This window comes from Chiloscyllium plagiosum, chromosome 1 (assembly GCF_004010195.1).
Source record: "Chiloscyllium plagiosum isolate BGI_BamShark_2017 chromosome 1, ASM401019v2, whole genome shotgun sequence".
In the NCBI taxonomy this organism is placed as follows: domain Eukaryota; kingdom Metazoa; phylum Chordata; class Chondrichthyes; order Orectolobiformes; family Hemiscylliidae; genus Chiloscyllium; species Chiloscyllium plagiosum.
Window position 1 is genome coordinate 9,982,446 of NC_057710.1, and position 17,926 is coordinate 10,000,371.

Consider the following 17,926-nt stretch of genomic DNA (forward strand, 5'->3'; position numbering starts at 1 on the left):
TGCTCGGACGGAGGGTGGGTTGTTGGGGGGGCGTGGACCTGACCAGGTAGTCATGGAGGGAACGGTCTTTGTGGAAAGCGGAAAGGGGTGGGGAGGGAAATTTGTGATGGGGGGTGGGGTCATGGTCGAGGGAGCAGTTGGAGGAGGTGTCTTTGAACCCTGCCATGGCAGATGGCATTATCCTGAATTTTACAAAAATATCTGGATTTAAGAGTCTATTGACAACCATGAAGCCACTGTTAACTGTGAAATGTCCATCTGGTTCATTAATATCCTTAACGGAAGGAAAGATTAGAAGATTAGAATCCCCACCGTATGGAAACTGTGATTTGGCCCAACAAGTCTACACTAATTCTCCAAAGAGTAACTCTACCCTATACCTACCTCTGACTAATGCACCTAACACTACGGGCAATTTGATTTGGCCAAGTCACCTGACCGCACATTTTTGGATTGTGGGAGGAAACCGGAGCACCCGGAGGAAACCCACACAGACATGGGGAGAACGTGCAAACTCCACACAGACAGTCGTCTAGAGGCTGGAATTGAACCTGGGTCCCTGGCGCTATGAGGCAGCAGAGCTAATCACTGTGCCACAGTGCTGCCCTAAGCTGCAATCCCTACCATGTCTGGCCTACATGTGACTCTAGACCCACAGCAATGTGGTTGACTCTGAATTGCCCTCTGGGATCAGCAATAAATGCTGGTCTAGCCAGTGATGCCTTCATCCTATGAATGAATTTTTTTAAAACGTGGATAACTAAAATCTGCAAGTAATTGATAAAATCACCAGGGAAGGAAGGAGAATTTTTTTTTAATATAGTCAGTTATAAAGATTGGTGAGTGCAATGTCCAAAAGGCTAGTGGAAGTAAATGCAGGAATTTGTTGACAGGTTAGAAAAAGAAAAATTTGCAGGGCAGACTCTGGGCTGGAAAATGCAGTGTTAGTGGTGGACAGGACAAACTGAATAGCACTTTCTAAGAGCTGGGGGAGATATAATGAGCTAAACATGAGCTGTATAATTCCAGGGAAGTCCAGGGTAGCCAAGGGATTTCCAAACATTCTTAACATAGCATCACACAAGAGTCATTACTTTGCTTCGCAACAGAGCTGCAAGATGTTTCCATCCTGCCGGGAATCAAGCATATTTATTTTGGTTGCCTATCTTGGGAGATTCTCATGAATCAGTCTTCTGGATGATCTAGGTGTACATTGAGGATGGTAATCCACAGTTATACCAGCACAATCCTACTGTAGGTCTGGAAGGTGCATAACAATATGACAATGAATTCAGCCTATGCCCAGGTCCTTCAAATCTGGGGTCTTTCTTATCTGATGTGGCTGTCACTTTTCTGCTTGCCCCTACTTAGAATGCAGTAATCTTTGTAGGAACTCCCAAAAAACAAATGACCAGAAGAATGTAAGATATAGGAGCAGAATTAGGCCATTTGGCCCATCGAGACTGCTCCACCATTCAACCATGATTTATATGTTTTTCATGCCCAATCTCCTGCCTTTTCCCCATTTTACTAATCAAGAACTGATCTATCTCTGTCGTCAATACACTCAATGATGCAGCCTCCCCAGCCCTCTGTGGCAATGAGTTCCGCAGATTCCCCACCCACTGGCTGAAGGAATTCCTCCTCATCTCAATTCTAAAAGGTCGTCCCTTCCCTCTGAGGCTGTGCCCCTCGGGTCTTAGTCTCCCCTTCTAGTAGAACTGTCTTCTCCACACCCATTCTATCCAGGCCTCTCAGGGTTCCGTAAGTTTCAATCAGATCCCCCTCATCCTTCTAAACTGCATCGAGTATAGATCAAAAGTCCTCAAACATTCATTAGATGACAAACCCTTCATCCCCAGAATCATTCTTGTCCATCTCCTCTGGACCCCCTGCAAGGACAACACATCATTCCTTAGGTATGGGGCCTGAGACTGCGCACAATATTCCAAATGCGGTCTGACCAGAGCCTTATACAACCTCTGCAGTACATATCTGCTACTGCACTCTAGATCTCTTGAAATAAATGATCACAATATATTTGCCTTGCTAACAAAATTCGAACCTATTATTAAATTGGAGAGTATGTTACTGGGATCGGAGGGTTTGAGTTATAAGAAGTATTTGGATAGTCTGGAATCTTTTTCAAAATGAAAGTGAGGACTGCAGATGCTGGAGATTAGAGTCGAGAGTATGGTGCTAGAAAAGCACAACAGGTAACACAGCATCCGAGCAGCAAGAGAATCGACGTTTTGGGCAAAAGCCCTTCATCAGGAAAGCCCATTCCTGATGACGGTTTTTGTCTAAGCAGTAAAGTGACAGCCAGATCAAATAAGAAAGACCCCAGATTTGAAGGGCCTCAGCATTGGCTGACTTCATTTGGGCATGATTTTCCTGCTGCCTGATTGCTGTGCTTTTCCAGCACAACACTATCGATTGGAATCTTTTTCACTGGAGCATAGAATTTTGATGGGGGGATCTAATAGTGGTTTATAAAATCATAGGTGGGCTGGATAAGATGAAAAGCAAAGCTCTTTTCCCTCAGATAGGGGAGCTCAAAACTAATTTGAAGGTGAGAGGAGTAAGATTAAAAAGGGATCTGTGGGGTAACCTTTTCACACAGAGGGTGGTTCATACGAAGCATGAACTGCCAGATGAAGTGGTCGATGCAGGTACAGTTGCAACATTTGGACAGGTACATGAATAGGTACATTTAAGAGGGATTTGGACCAAATGTAGGCAAGTGGAATTAATTTGGTTTGGGGAACTTAGTCAGCATGGAAAAGTTGGACCGATGGGTCTGTTTCTGTGCTGTATGGCTCTATGACTATGAGATACCCATCTCTCTATGATTCGTAAACTTTCACTCATCCTTGGAGAGCAGTCTTCATACACGTGGAGCCTTCCCCGTTGGGCAAGCATCACTGTAACCCTCCAACACAACATACTCTGTCACCACAACATTTTATCGTTCCCTGCAAGATTGCATTGTTCTCTTCTGTGTTCTTTTTCATCTCAAAGCAATGTCACTTATTCCAATGTGAGAATGAACGGCAAACAATTCCTCTCACTGTAGTGTCTCATGCACTGACAGCCTTTCTAAGTTGCTAGGATGGTTATCACTGTCTGCGATCCTCAATGCTTGTAATATTTCTGTTTAATGAATGAAAGATCACATCGATAAAAATCTAACCTTCGGTAATCGTTCAGGGTCCCCAGGGTGCCGTGGAATGACTTTTTGTAGCCGCTGGAATCCGTAGTCAATGGTAGGCTCGTTCAACGCTATAGAGTTAGAGGGAACAAGAGAAATCAGTCAAAGGCAATGAGGGAGACAGTGGAGAAATAAAGGGTACAGTCATAAAGGTCCAAACACTGAGCCCTGTCGGAACACTGCAAAGCTGAAATGACCACTGCTCAGCTGATGCTGCATTCAGTTAAAGTTAAGAGACTAAACAGCAAACCTGAGCCCAGGATGTTGAGGGCAATTGTAGCGATCCAGAATCTCTACAGTGTGGAAACAGGCCCTTCAAGTCCACACCGACGCTCCAAAGTGTATCCTACGCCAACCCGTTCCCCATTACTCTACATTTACCCCTATACTCCACATCCCTGAGCACTATGGCCAATTTCCCACAGCCAATTCGCAGAACCTGCACATCTTTGGACTGTGGGAGGAACGTGGAGCATCCAGACACGGAGAGAATGTGCACACTCCACACAGACAGTCACCCAAGGTGGGAATCAAACCCGGGCCTCTAGCACTATGAGGATGCAGTGTTAACCACTGAGCCACCGTTATCTTTTCACTGCCCACGATTGATGTCAGCCTCGCCTTGTAAAATATGGCTCTCCTGGTCAACATTGATCAGTTCCACAAATGAAGATTACAAAATGTAGCCAGGACAAAGCGGCCCATTAATTAGTATTCCAACCAGCATCTTAAACATTCACTCTCTCTGCTGCTGACGTACTGTGGTAATAGTCCTTACCATCTGCAACTCACCAGCATCTTCTAAACCCATGAGCTGTACCAGCTGGAAGCACATGGGCAGAAGTTGCATGGCGACACCACGACCTGTAAGTTCCCCTCCAAGTCACACAGATCTGACCTGATTTGGAGGTGCTGGTGTTGGATTGGGGTGGACCTGACCTGATCTGTTCCTCACTGTCCCTTCAGTGTTTATTTTATTCACTTGTGGGATGTGGGTGTCTCTGGTTAGACCCAGCATTTATTGCCCATCCCTAATTACCCAGACTGCAGTTGAGAGTCAACCACATTGCCGTGGGTCTGGAGTCACATATAGGCCAGACCAGGTGAGCATGGCAGTTTCCTTCCCTGATAGGCATTAGCTTGTTTTTTGCAATAATTGCCAACAGTCTCAGGGTCATCAGTAGATTCCTAAATCCAGATTATTATCAAGAGTCAAATCCCATCTGTCATGGTGGGATTTGAACCAAGGTCCCAGAATATTAGCTGAGTTTCTGGATTAAATGAAAATACCGCAGGCCATCTTGGATCAAGATTCTAGAACTCCCTCCAAGGTAGGCCACACACACCGTGGCCAGCAATGGTGCTAGCAGGCAGCTCTGCAACACCAATAAAGCGAGGGACATTCAGGGACCATCACAAGCTCAAAGTCTGATCCAAGTACTGTATATACTCAAGTAATAGTTGATCTTATGTAAAAGTCAATTGCCTATTTTTGGCCAAAAAATTCTGGAATTTTCCACATATCTCATGTAAAAGTAGACCCTAGTTCTTCGCAGATAACAGACAGACATTTATGAGTCAGTGTGTCAGCGCTCGTGCTCACCTCTAGCTTTCCAGTCCTGATGAAGGGCTACTGCCCAAAACGTCGATTCTCCTGCTCCAGCCTGACCTACTGTGCTTTTCCAGCACCTCTCTAATCTTGACTCTAATCTCCAGCAACTGGAGTACCCACCTCCATCTTTCCCGTCTGCTGGTCATCCTGCTCCGCTCCAGATCTTCAGAATTACAGTAATTCGTCGTTTTTCCCCCCTTTATTCGTTTAGAGATCAGTTGGGTTTCTGCTAACGATATGGTATGAATTTTGATGGGCATGACATGTAGTGTCCATGTAATAGTCGACCCCATAAATTTAACCTGACAAAACAGTCAAACAAATTCAACTAATACTTGAGTATATAGGGTATCTTCGAAACTGCATGGGAAAAGCCAACAGTCCTTGGCTTCTGATGGTCAGTTTGGTTTAGCTGGTGTCAGGCTCCTCTCTGATGCAGAGGTTATCATTTTGTTCGTACATCCAACAACCCAGAAGGAGATGTTTCAGACTATCTAAATGATGTCCAGGCAGATTCATTTCTCTCTGCTCTTTACTTCATGGAGCCTTTCAAGTTTTTATCCAATTGCTGTAGACACAACAGAGAGTGTCCTGAAGAGAGGATCACCTCTCCAGTCAGCTGTTCTATTGCAGTTTCGTCTGAAAGTCCTCAAGAGGATGTTCCAACTCATGAATGGGGAAGCGAGGATTGCAGATGCTGGAGATCACAGTCAAATAGTGATTCTTTCTAGTATGAAGTTAACTACAGGGTTGAAAAGCGCAGCAGGTCAGTCAGCATCCAAAGAGCAGGAGAGTCGACATTTCAGGCATAAGCTCTTCATCAGGAATGTGGTCATATTCCTGACGAAGGGCTTTTACCCGAAACGTCAATTCTCCTGCTCCTCAGATGCTGCCTGACTTGCCGTGATTTTCCAGCCGTGATTTGACCCCAACTCATGATTGACTCAGCAAATGACCTGGAAAAGCCAGGATGAAAAGTTAACACCATGAAAAATCATAGGCAAAATTTTTATGATAAATAGAGTCATAGAGATGTACAGCACGGAAACATACTCATATCCGTCTAATCCCTTCCTATTCAAATACTCCTCCAGATGCCTTTTAAATGCTGTAATTGTACCAGCCTCCATCACTTCCTCTGGCTGTTCTTTTCATCCACACACCACCCTCTACATGAAAATATTGTCACTTAGATCCCTTTAAAATTTTCCCCTCTCACCCTCAACCTATGCCCTCTAGTTCTGGACTCCCCCAATCCAAAGAAAAGACCTTGTCTACTTACCCTATCCATGCCCCTCATGATTTTATATAAGATCACCCCCTCGGCCTCTAATTTATTTTTCATTCCCTGTTTAGACTTTCACTTCATCGTTGTGAAAAAGTATTCACAGTGAGGAAAAAACATGGATTGTTTCAATAGGGTCCAATTGGACAAGAGGAATCTTTCCATTGTCTCATTGACACAGGAAAGCGGGGTGAGCTATGGATGTGACAGATAGCAGCAGCCGAGGTCAGGGTGGTGCAGCAGGAGATCATGTGATCAAACCTTTTAAAAATAGCCCAAACCCCGAACTTCAGACAACCATTTTCTCACGGGTAAGTGAATCTCAGTACCAGGAGCAGGTACTGGTCACAAAAGACTTGAAGGGAAAGCAATCAAAGAGGGTTGCATTTCTCATGATACCTAGTTGGTTAAGGTATAGACATGAGCTACATCGGAGGACAGACCAGCACCTGAACTAGAAAAGCTATTTATAAGCTGTGTCCATAAGAGCAGGTCAGAGGCTGGGAATCCTGGAAAGAATTACTTACCTTATAATGACCGAAAGCCTGTCCACCATCTAAATGGCATAAGTCAGAAGCATAATGGAATATTCCCCACGAGCCTGAATGGGTGCACCTCAAACAACATTCAAGAATGTTGGCACCATTTGAGATAAAGCAGCCTGCCTAATTGGTGCCAATCATACAATCACTTCCATCAACCACCAAACACTCATAGCAGCAGTGTGTACTACCTACAAATGCACTGCAGAAATTCACCAAGGATCCTCAGACAGCACCTTGCAAAACCAGAACTGCCTCCATGTAGGGGCACAATGGCCATAGATCCATGGGAACATCACCACCTTCAAGCTCCCCTCCAAGCCACTCAGCATCCTGACTTGGAAACATGTCGCCATCCCTTCATTGTCACTGGGTCAAAATCCTGGAATTCCCTCCTGAAGAGCATCTTTACCAAATGGAGTATAGTTGTTTATGGGGGCGGCTAAGCAGCAGTTTCTGAAGGTCATGAATGGACAATAAATGCAGGCCCAGTCAGTGATTCCTATATCCCATGAATGGGTGAATAAAAACCTACTCACCATCTTCAAAAGCCACTACCTTCATTACCAAAAACTAATATTTGCACTGCACTTTATTGAAAAAGCAGCTTTCAAATCCACAGCCTCTTCCATCTACAAGGACATGGGCAGCAAATACAAGGGAATATCACCACCTCGAAGTTCCTCCCTTAGCCACTCACCATCCTGACTCAGAAATATGTCGCTATTCCTCCACTGTGACTGGTCCAAAATCCTGGAACTCCTTCCCTAACATATAAGTCCGATAGTATCCAAAGGTCTCGCGAGCTCTGTCTTGGACATACTCAATTACTGAGGGCCCATAGCACTTCGGAGGAGAGAATTTCAATGATTAACAAACAATGGGGTGAAGAGGTTTCTCAGCTCATGTAAAATGGGCAAATGCTCATCCTGAGCTATTTCACTGAGCTCCCATCAGGTAAAAGACCCCGTGGTACTACTTGTGAAGAATAGGAGGTGGACGCCCTCAACAGCTCCAAACTGCTGGGTGATGATCGTTGTTCTTGTTTGTCAAAATAGCTCCATTGTTCCTGCATTACAGCAGGGAACACAGCTCAAAAAAGCTTCAAAGATTGGATGTAAAGTGCTTTGGAACATGCCAAGATCAAGGAGGGTGCTATATGAATACCAAGCATTGTGCTTTACCTCAACCGGTTTGAGGAATGAAGGGAGTCAGAGAAAAAAATGAAGTAGCATCGAGACACCATGGGATGGAAATTACAGTCTTATTATGTACAAATTGACAAACAGACTCGGGCAAAATTCCTGATTGCTATTTTAATTAAGTCATTAACCCGTTAGATTGACACTGAATTAATGTCTTAGTTAATGGTGATTAGAAAGATTTTCTAAACTCATTAAGAGGAGTGCATCAAGTAATTTCAAACCCTTAAAGTATTGGTTGGGAACTCAATGAATAGGCACAGTTCAGCAAGAGGGAATAAAGAGGGATTCCTGTTGAATGGACAAACTGAAGCTTTGCGTCAGGACAAATACAAGAATGCCAAGTTTCAAACATTCATAAGAATTCTACGATAAGACAAAAGGGAGGTGCTTAGCTGCTGGAAACACGAACAATCAATTTACAATCATACTTGAGCTTGTAACATGGCTTATTTCCACTTGTCAGAATGAGACTTTGTGTGGACTATATATTCATATCTAGAGATTTGTTCTTTCCAAACCGAAGGAAGAAGGACCTACCTTTAGCTTTTATTAATTACTTTTCCTTTTATTAATTACTAAGGAACTCAATGAGCCTCTAGCTCCACCCCCCGCCCCCACCCCCATCATTATGTTCTCCTTCACAATGCCTTGGCCTATCAGAGTTGACTTGCCAACCAATCGGCACTCTTTCCTCTGTGGGGACCTTGTGAGGTTCGGCATTCTCATGTTTTCCCTGATGAGTGAGGGTCATGAAGCTCTGATTTCAGTCCAGCAAACCATGCAGTGGTACCAAACAGATACAAGGAAGAGTCGAAGCAGGTGGGTTGCAGCATTCCTACAAGGTGGCACACCACCTCCATCGTCATCGGAAGGCCAACTACAGACAGACAGCAACCTTGCCCACAGCACTGTGAAAGCAAAAATAAAAAGCTAATATTTGATAGGCCATTAACCCGTTAGATTGACACTGAATTAATGTCTTAGTTCATGGTGATTAACCCTTAGGTTGTGGATTCGAACCTACAACCTTTTCAGCTTACAATCAGAGCCACACCTGCTACCTATCCCAGTAATCACTGAGGTAGGCTCAAGAAATTACGTAGTCTGCTCCAGTTACGACATTAACTAGAAGGTCTTAAACATCCATTAAAATTATGATGTCAAAGTATCAGTGTTGGACTGGGGTGGACAAGGTCAAAACTCACATGAAACCACGTTACTGTCCAGCAGGTTTATTTGAAATCACAAGTTTTCAGAGCACTGCGAAGTCTGTCAGAGAAAGGATTTGATCGGTGTGACATGGAGGCAGTTAACATGAGGTGATAGAGGACAGAGTGACAGCTACCCAGTCCCCCACAAGGACTCTGTTCTTCCCAAACAAGGAATCCAACACCTTCTGACTAAATGCTATCCATTTCCCTCTCCGTGCCTGCACTGTGAGAACAATTTCCATCTTTATGTAATGCAAATTCAAAACGTGTAAAAAAAAATGCTCCCATAATCAGGCCATTAATCACAAAAAGGCTGTCAGATTTGACTTTGGGGACAATTTGTCAAGCAAGTTGCTCACTCCAGTTTGTCAAGTACAAATCTTGTATTCACTAAAATGATTGACACTCCAAATATAAGCAAGTCGGGTAGCTTGTTTGCACTAATATGCATAACTCACCGTTTCATGAATAACAATCAGGTGTTCTCCCCCTGTCGTACACACACACACCTTTACAAAGCTTGGCGCTCCAGTCAGCAAACTGCATATAGACTTTATTACTCAAATTACAATATTTGCTTTCCATTGCAACAGCCTTTGCAGTGGATTTCCTTCTGAGAGCTCTGTTATAAATCAAATTGATTTAAGACAGATTGTTTGCACCGAACACAGGGGTGTTTAAGCTCAGAATTGTTACTTGGGCAGTTCTATTGCAACACGCTTGATTACATCCAAAAGGCTGATTTATTTATCTCTCACCTATTTAAATATTTACGCTAATTCTTTTCTCTCCCTCCCCACCCCTTTCCTTCACACTGTCTGCCTGTCTTGGGCCATTTTTCAGCGTTGTCCTTTTCTCTGTTTACCTCAGATTTGGCCTGCCTTTCTCTTATGGTTTATCTGTCCGTCTTTAGTCATCGGACTGTTTCAACAACAACTTGCATTCGTATAGCACTGTTGTATCGAGGTGCTTCACGGAATCAGTATCAGGTCACATCAGGCCATTGAGCGATTCACAGGAGAGGGGAAGAGTCACTCAACTCAAAACGTTAACTCTGATTTCTCTCCACAGATGCTGCCAGACTGCTGCACTTTTCCCACAATTTCTGCTTTTGTCTCTGGAGATAGAAGTGCAGCCCGAACAAAAGCTTGACCAAAGAAATTAGGTTTGAGAAAGATCTTAACGGAGGAAAGTCAGGGAGAGAGGTGGAAAGGTTTAAGGACGGAATTTCAAAGCGGACGACAAAAATGGCTGAGCGAAGGGAATCAGGAATGAACAAATTGGACATAATCTTAGAGCTGGAGGAAATGACAGAGTTGGGGTTACAGGACAACTTCAATATGATGGCAATGATAGACTGATCCAGTGAAAGTCAATGAGCTTCAAGGTGACTGATGAATGGAACTTATACAAGGATGAATTTCTTCCCTGAGAAGGTTGTGAATCTGTAGAATTCTTTACCACAGAGGTTGCATCATCAAGGCTGAGGCAGATTTTTAATCAGCAAGGGAATCATAGATTATGGAGAAAAGGCAGCAAAATAGAGTTGAGGATTATCAGATCAGTCACAATCTCATTGACTAGCAGAGTTATCTCAATCGCCTACTTTAGAATCATAGAACCCCTACATTGTGGAAACAAATCCATAATGATCCTCCAAAGAGTAACCCACGCAGACCCATTCCCCCTGACTAATGCACCTAACCTATACATCCTTGGACACTATGGGCAATTTAGCACGACCAAATCACCTGGTCTGCACTTCTTTTTGGATTGTGCGAGGAAACCGGAGTGCCCGGAGGAAACCTGCACAGACACAGGGAGAATGTGCAAACTTCACGCAGACAGTCACCCAAGGCTGGAATCAAACCCGGGTCCCTGGTGCTGTGAGACAGCAGTGCCAACCACTAAGCCACTGTGCCACTTCTTGGGTGCAGGTCAGGAAGCAGGCAGCTGAAATTTATAAGAGAGAACAGCGATCTCAATGAGAAAAGCATTGGAATAGTCAGGGGGTATGTGAGGACTGGGGAGTTTTAGCAGAAGCCGAGATTGACTGGAGGCAGAAGATTTGATATTTCGGGCAAAAGCCTTTCATCAGCAGCCCTGCTGTGCTTTTTCAGCACCTCACACTCGACTCTAACTTTCAGCATCTTCAGTCCTGGCAGAAGATGATGGACCCAACATCCTGTTATCCCTGTCTCTGAATCTGATTGGATTTTAAATGACCAGCTCAGCTTTAGATGGCTTCTACATTGGAGGGCCCTGGACAGGGATGGAACTATGAACCTGCACTCCAAGGTCTCTTTGTTCAGCAACATTCCCTAGGACCTTACCACTCAGTGTATAAGTCCTGCTAAGATTTGCTTTCCCAAAATGCAGCATCTCGCATTTATCTGAATTAAACTCCATCTACCACTTCTCAGCCCACTGGCCCATCTGGTCCAGATCCTGTTGTAATCTGAGGTTATCCTTTTCACTGTCCACTACACCTCCAATTTTGGTGTCATGTGCAAACTTACTAACTGTACCTCTTATGCTCACATCCAAATCATTTATATAAATGACGAAGAAGTAGTGGACCCAGCACCGATCCTTGTGGTACTCCACTGCTCACAGGCCTCCAGTCTGAAAAACTACCCTCCACCATCACTCTCTGTCTTCTACCTGTGAGCCAGTTCTATATCCAAATGGCTGGTTCTCCCTGTATTCTGTGAGATCTAACCTTGCCAACTAGTCTCCAATGGGGAACCTTGTCGAACGCCTTACTAAAGTCCATATAGTTCAAAGCTCCCGCTTTTCCCTCATCAATCCTTTTTTTCATTTCTTCAAAAAACTCAATCACATTTGTGAGACATGATTTCCCACGCACAGCACCACGTTGACTATCCCTAATCAGTCCTTACCTTTCCAAATACATGTACATCCTGTCCCTCGGGATTCCCTCCAACAACTTGCTCACCACCGACATCAGGCTCACTGGTCTGTAGTTCCCTGGCTTGTCCTTACCACCTTTCTTAAACAGTAGCATCACGTTAACCATCCTCCTTTACAGAAACCACACCCTATCGTTCTGAAGAAACATTGAACTCTGATTTCTCTCTGCAGGTGCTGCCAGATCTGCTGAACTTTTCCACCAATTGCTGCTTTTGTTCCTGCTATTACAGTGGGCAGGATGTCAGGTAGGCGGATGAGCCCTTTGGGTCACTTGGATTTGGGGGGGAGGGTGTTGTTGGTTGTGATGAGGGGAGGGGCTGTTAGAATGGATCAGTGGAGAGCATCACGGGCCAGGTCAGGAAAGTGGAGGTTTGGGGGTGGGGGGGCGGGGGCGGTCAGAGGTCAAGTCTCCTTCTTTCCCTCTCCATTCTGCCTTAGCTTTATTGTCTTGTCCCCCAACCCCTCATACTCTTGGACATTTGTCTCAACTGAGATGAACAGCCAGGGCAGCGGTTAAAGAAGATGGTCCCTTTCTGCGATTTGCAGAACATGTGGGCTTTTGGCTGCAAGTAAGGCTCACATACCTAGGAGCCCGATAGATTTTCGACTTATCCCTGGGTGAGGTACCAACTGGAGTCTCTCGGGCATAAAGGCTAGGAGGACCAGGAAGGCCTCTGACCTGCCCCAAAGGTAAAGTTGGCTCACATGTGAACCATATGGTTGGAAACATGGAAACAGAGGAGGGCATTCAACCCTCAGCCCTCTTCTACTAATCCGATAGGATCCTCTCTGGCTGAACTCTACCCATGGCCTTCATCAAGCGGGCCTTTATATTCCAACAATCTGTCAAGCTCAGTTCTGAAATTTTCAATTGAAGTCCAGCTATTTGAAGGGGAGCTTCCAGAACTCCACAACCGCCTTTGTGTGAACCAGTGTTTCCTGATGTCACTCCCAAATGACCTGGCTCTAATTGTACTGGTGATGACCCCCTCTTTATTGACGCGCTTTACCTTATCAACTCCAAATCAATTGCAAATCAGAAAATCGTGCAAATCAATGTTTCAAAGGAGACTGTTTGGCCCATTGCGCTCATGCTGGTCATAGTATGCAACCAGACTGATCCTGCTTTCCAGCTCTCTGGCCATAGCTCCATGGGACATGATACATATCCAAGAATGTTTTAAATGCAGGGAGTTTCTGCCCACAACACCTTTGCAGACAATGATTACCGATATCCCAGCACCGTCTGGGTGAAACAATTTACCCTCAACTGCTCTCTCTCATTGTCATTCTAGACAAGGTGCCAAACTGAGGGAAGCCGTCTCATCTACTAGCGAAAGATGCCCTGCTGTAATTTTGTAATACATCACTACAGCACCTTCCCAACACAAAATGGGTCAGCATTGCCTCAGACAATTAATAATGATGCAGGTTCGGGGAGTGTTAGTGCACTGGCAGAAGGGGCTCTTTCTAATGTCTCAGCCACAAGCACCAGTTAATCGGTTGTTGGGCCTCACTGGCTGAAGCAGGAGTGCACTGTTAGGGTAGTAAGCCAGCCTCATGTTTAGAGGGTTGGGGGACATAGGTTTGGATTTCACCACATTATTGGTGGAATTTAAATTCAATTTCATCAACCGGTTGGCATGGACGAGTTGGACCGAAGGGTCTGTTTTCTGTTCTCATTGGAAAGAAGAAGGCTAAGAGGGGATTTGATAAAGACATACAAGATGATCAGAGGATTAGATAGGTAAAACAGTGAGAGTCTTTTTCCTAGGATGATGACGTCAGCTTGTACGAGGGGGCATAACTACAAATTGAGGGGTGATAGATTTAAGACAGATGTCAGAGGCAGGTTCTTTATGTAGAGAGTGGTAAGGGCGTGGAATGCCCTACCTGCTAACGCAGTTAACTCAGCCACATTAGGGAGATTTAAACAATCCTTAGATAAGCACATGGATGATTGTAGGGGGATAGTGTAGGGGGACAAGCTGAGAATAGTTCACTGGTCGGCGCAACATCGAGGGCCAAAGGGCCTGTTCTGTACTGTATTGTTCTATGTTTCCGTGCTGTATATCTCTATGACTCGATGATTCTAACTGTTGTTAAAATCCATCTGGTTCACTAATGTCCTTCAGGGAAGGAAGTCTACTGCCCTTACCTGCTCTGGCCTATATGTGACTCCAAACCCATTGCAATGTAGTTGACTCTGATCTGCTCTCTGAGGTGAGCAGATGGCTTGGTAGTAAGATCTTGTGGTATTATCGCTGGATTGTTAATCCAGAGACCCAGGTGATGTTCTGGGGACCTGGGTTCGAATCCCGCTACGACAGACTTTGAATTCAATCAACGTTTGGAATTAAGAATGTGATGAAGACCATGTTGCTATTGCTGATTGTCAGACAAGCCTATCTAGTTCACTCATGTGCTTTAGAGAAAGAATTTGCCATCCTTACCTGGCCTGGCCTACATGTGACTCCAGATCCATAGCAATGTGGTTGACTCCTAACTGCCCTCTGGGCAATATGCGATGGGCAATAAATGTTGGCCTAGCTAGCGACACCCACTTCTCATGAAACAATAAAGAAGAAAAATCTGTTTCTTTTTTATTCATTCATAGGATGTGAGGGTCACTGGTCAGGCCTGCAATTACTGCCCATTATTAATTGCCCAGAGGGCAGTTATACCTCAATTATTTTTACTGTGTTTCTCGAGTCAAATGTTATCGGCAAGAATGGAAGATTTCCATCCTTAAATGACATTAGTGAACCATAGGAGTGTTTAACAACAGTCAGCATGATCATCATTAGCCCAGAGTTTCTTTTATTCCAGATTTTTTTATTGAGGTCAAATTTTACGGGATGGCTTTTGAACCCAGGTTTCCAGAGCATGAGCCCGAGGTTCCGGATTACTAGAATAAGTGGGAAAAACAAAGATATGGCTCCGTGCTCGCCCTCCCTGAGAAAAGCATGATGGGAAAAGGCTCACCAAACACACACTGTTTTTTTATGATGGCGTTAACCTCTTTTCAAAGAAGTGATTCGAAAAGGACAGAACAGAGACGAGCATCACTGCAACAAACAAACCTACAGGGGGCCTTCGGGAACTGTCCTGGGACACAGAGCTTTCATTCGGCCTGGCTGTTAAATTATTTCATTGTACGCTCTTTGAAATTGAATATTCCAAACTCAACTACATTATCTCCTTGGTGTAATCGTCTGCTCAGCGGCTCGTGAAGGCACCCACATAAAATCAATACCAATTACCTCAGAGTGCTATGACGCTGATTCCTCCAATTGCAGCATATGTTTGTGGAGAATCAAGCAATCCATCTTCATATCAGCTAAGTAATGCGCTTGGGGTTAAAGGCCAGCCCAGCTCCCCTCCTCCTCCCTGTATGATTACCTCGCGATGAAACAGGAACGTGTTTATTGATTGGCCTGAATGTAATGGAATCTACCAATCAGGGACAGGACAGGGTGGGAGTTCAGGAGTCGGGTGGAGGGGTGGGGGTTGGTGAGGTCAGAAGAGATGGAATTGTATCATCATAAGCTGCTAATGTCGGACAATCAGCAGGGCACTTTATCATTCTGTTAGCTAGCTGATAGACGCACAGCTCTGCTCAGATCATCCACATCTGGCTGTGTAATCTTGGCCCTACTGCACTTCACTTCACTGTCAGTCCGGCAGCATAGAGTCATACAGCATGGAAACAGACCCTTCTGTCCAATCAGTCCATAAATGCTCGTCCCTTACTTTCAAATTCTTCCAGGATCTCACACTTCCCTATCTTCCCCAGGCTTACAGCACAACTGTGTTACTCCAAATCTGGGTCCATAAGAAATTAGGCCATTCAGCCCATTGAATCTGCTCCACCATTCAATCATGGCTGATAAGTTTCTCAACCCCATTCTCCTGCTTTCTCCCTGTAACCCTTGATTCCCCTAATACTCAAGAACCTATCTATCTCTGTCTTAAATATACCCAATGACCTGACCTCCACAGCCTTCTGTGGCAGTGAATTCCATAGATTCACTACTCCCTGACTGAAGGAGTTTCTCCCTATCTCCATTTTAAAAGGTCTTCAGTTTACTCGAAGGCTGTGCCCTCGGGTTCTGATCAGCCTTGTACAAATCGTGGAACAGAGTCAATGGGCCAAATGGTCGAATTCTGCTCTTCTATCTTATGGTCCTAACTGAAGAAGGGCCTGTGCCCGAAACGTCGAATCTCCTGTTCCCTGGATGCTGCCTGACCTGCTGTGCTGTTCCAGCAATAAAGTTTCAACTTTGATCTCCAGCATCTGCAGACCTCACTTTCTCCTATCTTATGGTCCTATAAATTCCTGATTTTAATTGTTCCACCGTAGTGGGCATGCCTCTGACTGTCCAGAACCCCAGCTCTGGAGTTGTCTCCCTAAACTTCACTGCCCCTTCTCTCCTCCCTTAATGTTCTTTAAATAGCCTTTTTGACCAAGCCTTTGGCCACATGACCTAATCTTGCAATAAGAAGAATTTTTAATGGAATAGGAACGTTCCCTCACGTCCCTCACGTCCCTCCCCTCCTGCCCCCACAAAGTGTCACCAATGCAACCCTTTGGTATAATGATCCAAAACATTGTATCTTATTGGAAGGGGTGACCTATTTGGGGTCTTCCAGGTAGAGCAAGACTGGACCTTGGCCCTCAGTATCAGAGAGTCACTGAGGAATCCAGGAGGGAATTGAGAGGAATGTCTTCATGCAAAACTGGTTTAGGATGCGGAACTTGTTGCCAGATGAATTGGTTGAGTCATAGAAACATAGAAAGTAGGAGCAGGAGACGACAATTCGGCCCTTCGAGCCTGCTCTGCCATTCATCACAATCATAGCTGATTGACCAACCTGATAATCTAATCCTGCTTTCTCCCCATAACCTTAAATCCCATTCGCCCCAAGTGCTATATCTAGCCACCTCTTGAATACATTCAATGTTTTGATATTAACGACTTCCTGTGGTAATGAATCCCACAGGCTCACCCACTCTTTGGGTGAAGAAATGTCTCCTCATCTCCGTCATAAATGGTCCACCCCGAATCCTCAGAGTTTGACCCCTCAGTTCTGGACACACCCACCATTGGAAACACCCTCCCTGCATCTAACCTGTCTAGTCCTGTTAGAATTTAATAAGGCCTATATGTGATTCCTCCCCCTCCCCCACCCCTCACATCTAAACTCCAGTGAAAACAATCCCAACCTAGTCAATCTCTCATCATACATCAGTCCCGCCATCCCCGGGATCAGCCTGGTAAACCTTCACCGCACTCCTTCGAGAGCAAAAGCATCCTTTCTCAGGAAAGAAGACCAAAACTGCCCACAATATTCTCGGTGTGGTCTCACCAAGGCCTTGTATAACTGCAACAACACATCCCTCTTCCTGTACTCTATGTACTTACAGATGGACTGGTTAAGCAAAGAAGAGAGAAAGGAAACGAAAAGAACTGTTCCTGAGATTCAAAGAGCTATGGGTGGGACAAGATGTGTATGGAGTATGAACACTGGCAGGGGATTTCTGGGTCCCTCGGCTTACATTGTGATAGGAGCTAGAAGTAGAGAGGGAGGAAATTCCAAAGACAACCAAGGCAGCTGAAGGCTCAGCCACCAGTGATGGTGCTTAGGCAGTCAGGAATGCCCAAGAAATGTTGGTGTTGTGGAGATAATTCTCCACTACCTGTCTCATTTGTCATCGATGAGCAAAAATCACGTGTCAGTGGCCTATCCCACTACAAGGAGCAGCACAACTAAGTTGGATCTCCTCTTCTTTCAATTCTTACACGTAGTGGACAACAGGACTCAATTGCAGAGATCTGATAAGCTTTTACTTGTCCCATATGATTTCTTGAACATTCATCTTTGGTCTGGTGAGTTTTTGTCTAAACCCTTAGCTCTGCCAAGA

At 44.8% G+C, this 17,926-nt stretch overlaps 1 protein-coding gene across 3 annotated transcripts in view; it reads right to left on the bottom strand.

Annotated features, from left to right (window-relative positions):
• Positions 1-17,926, bottom strand: part of LOC122551859 (transcription factor COE3-like) — a 132,462-nt gene that overhangs the window by 73,427 nt on the left and 41,109 nt on the right. For all 3 annotated transcript variants that reach the window (XM_043694500.1, XM_043694559.1, XM_043694434.1), the window contains exon 4: positions 3,194-3,282. In XM_043694500.1, coding sequence (XP_043550435.1) covers positions 3,194-3,282 — 89 coding nt within the window. The remainder of the gene's footprint in view (positions 1-3,193; positions 3,283-17,926) is intronic.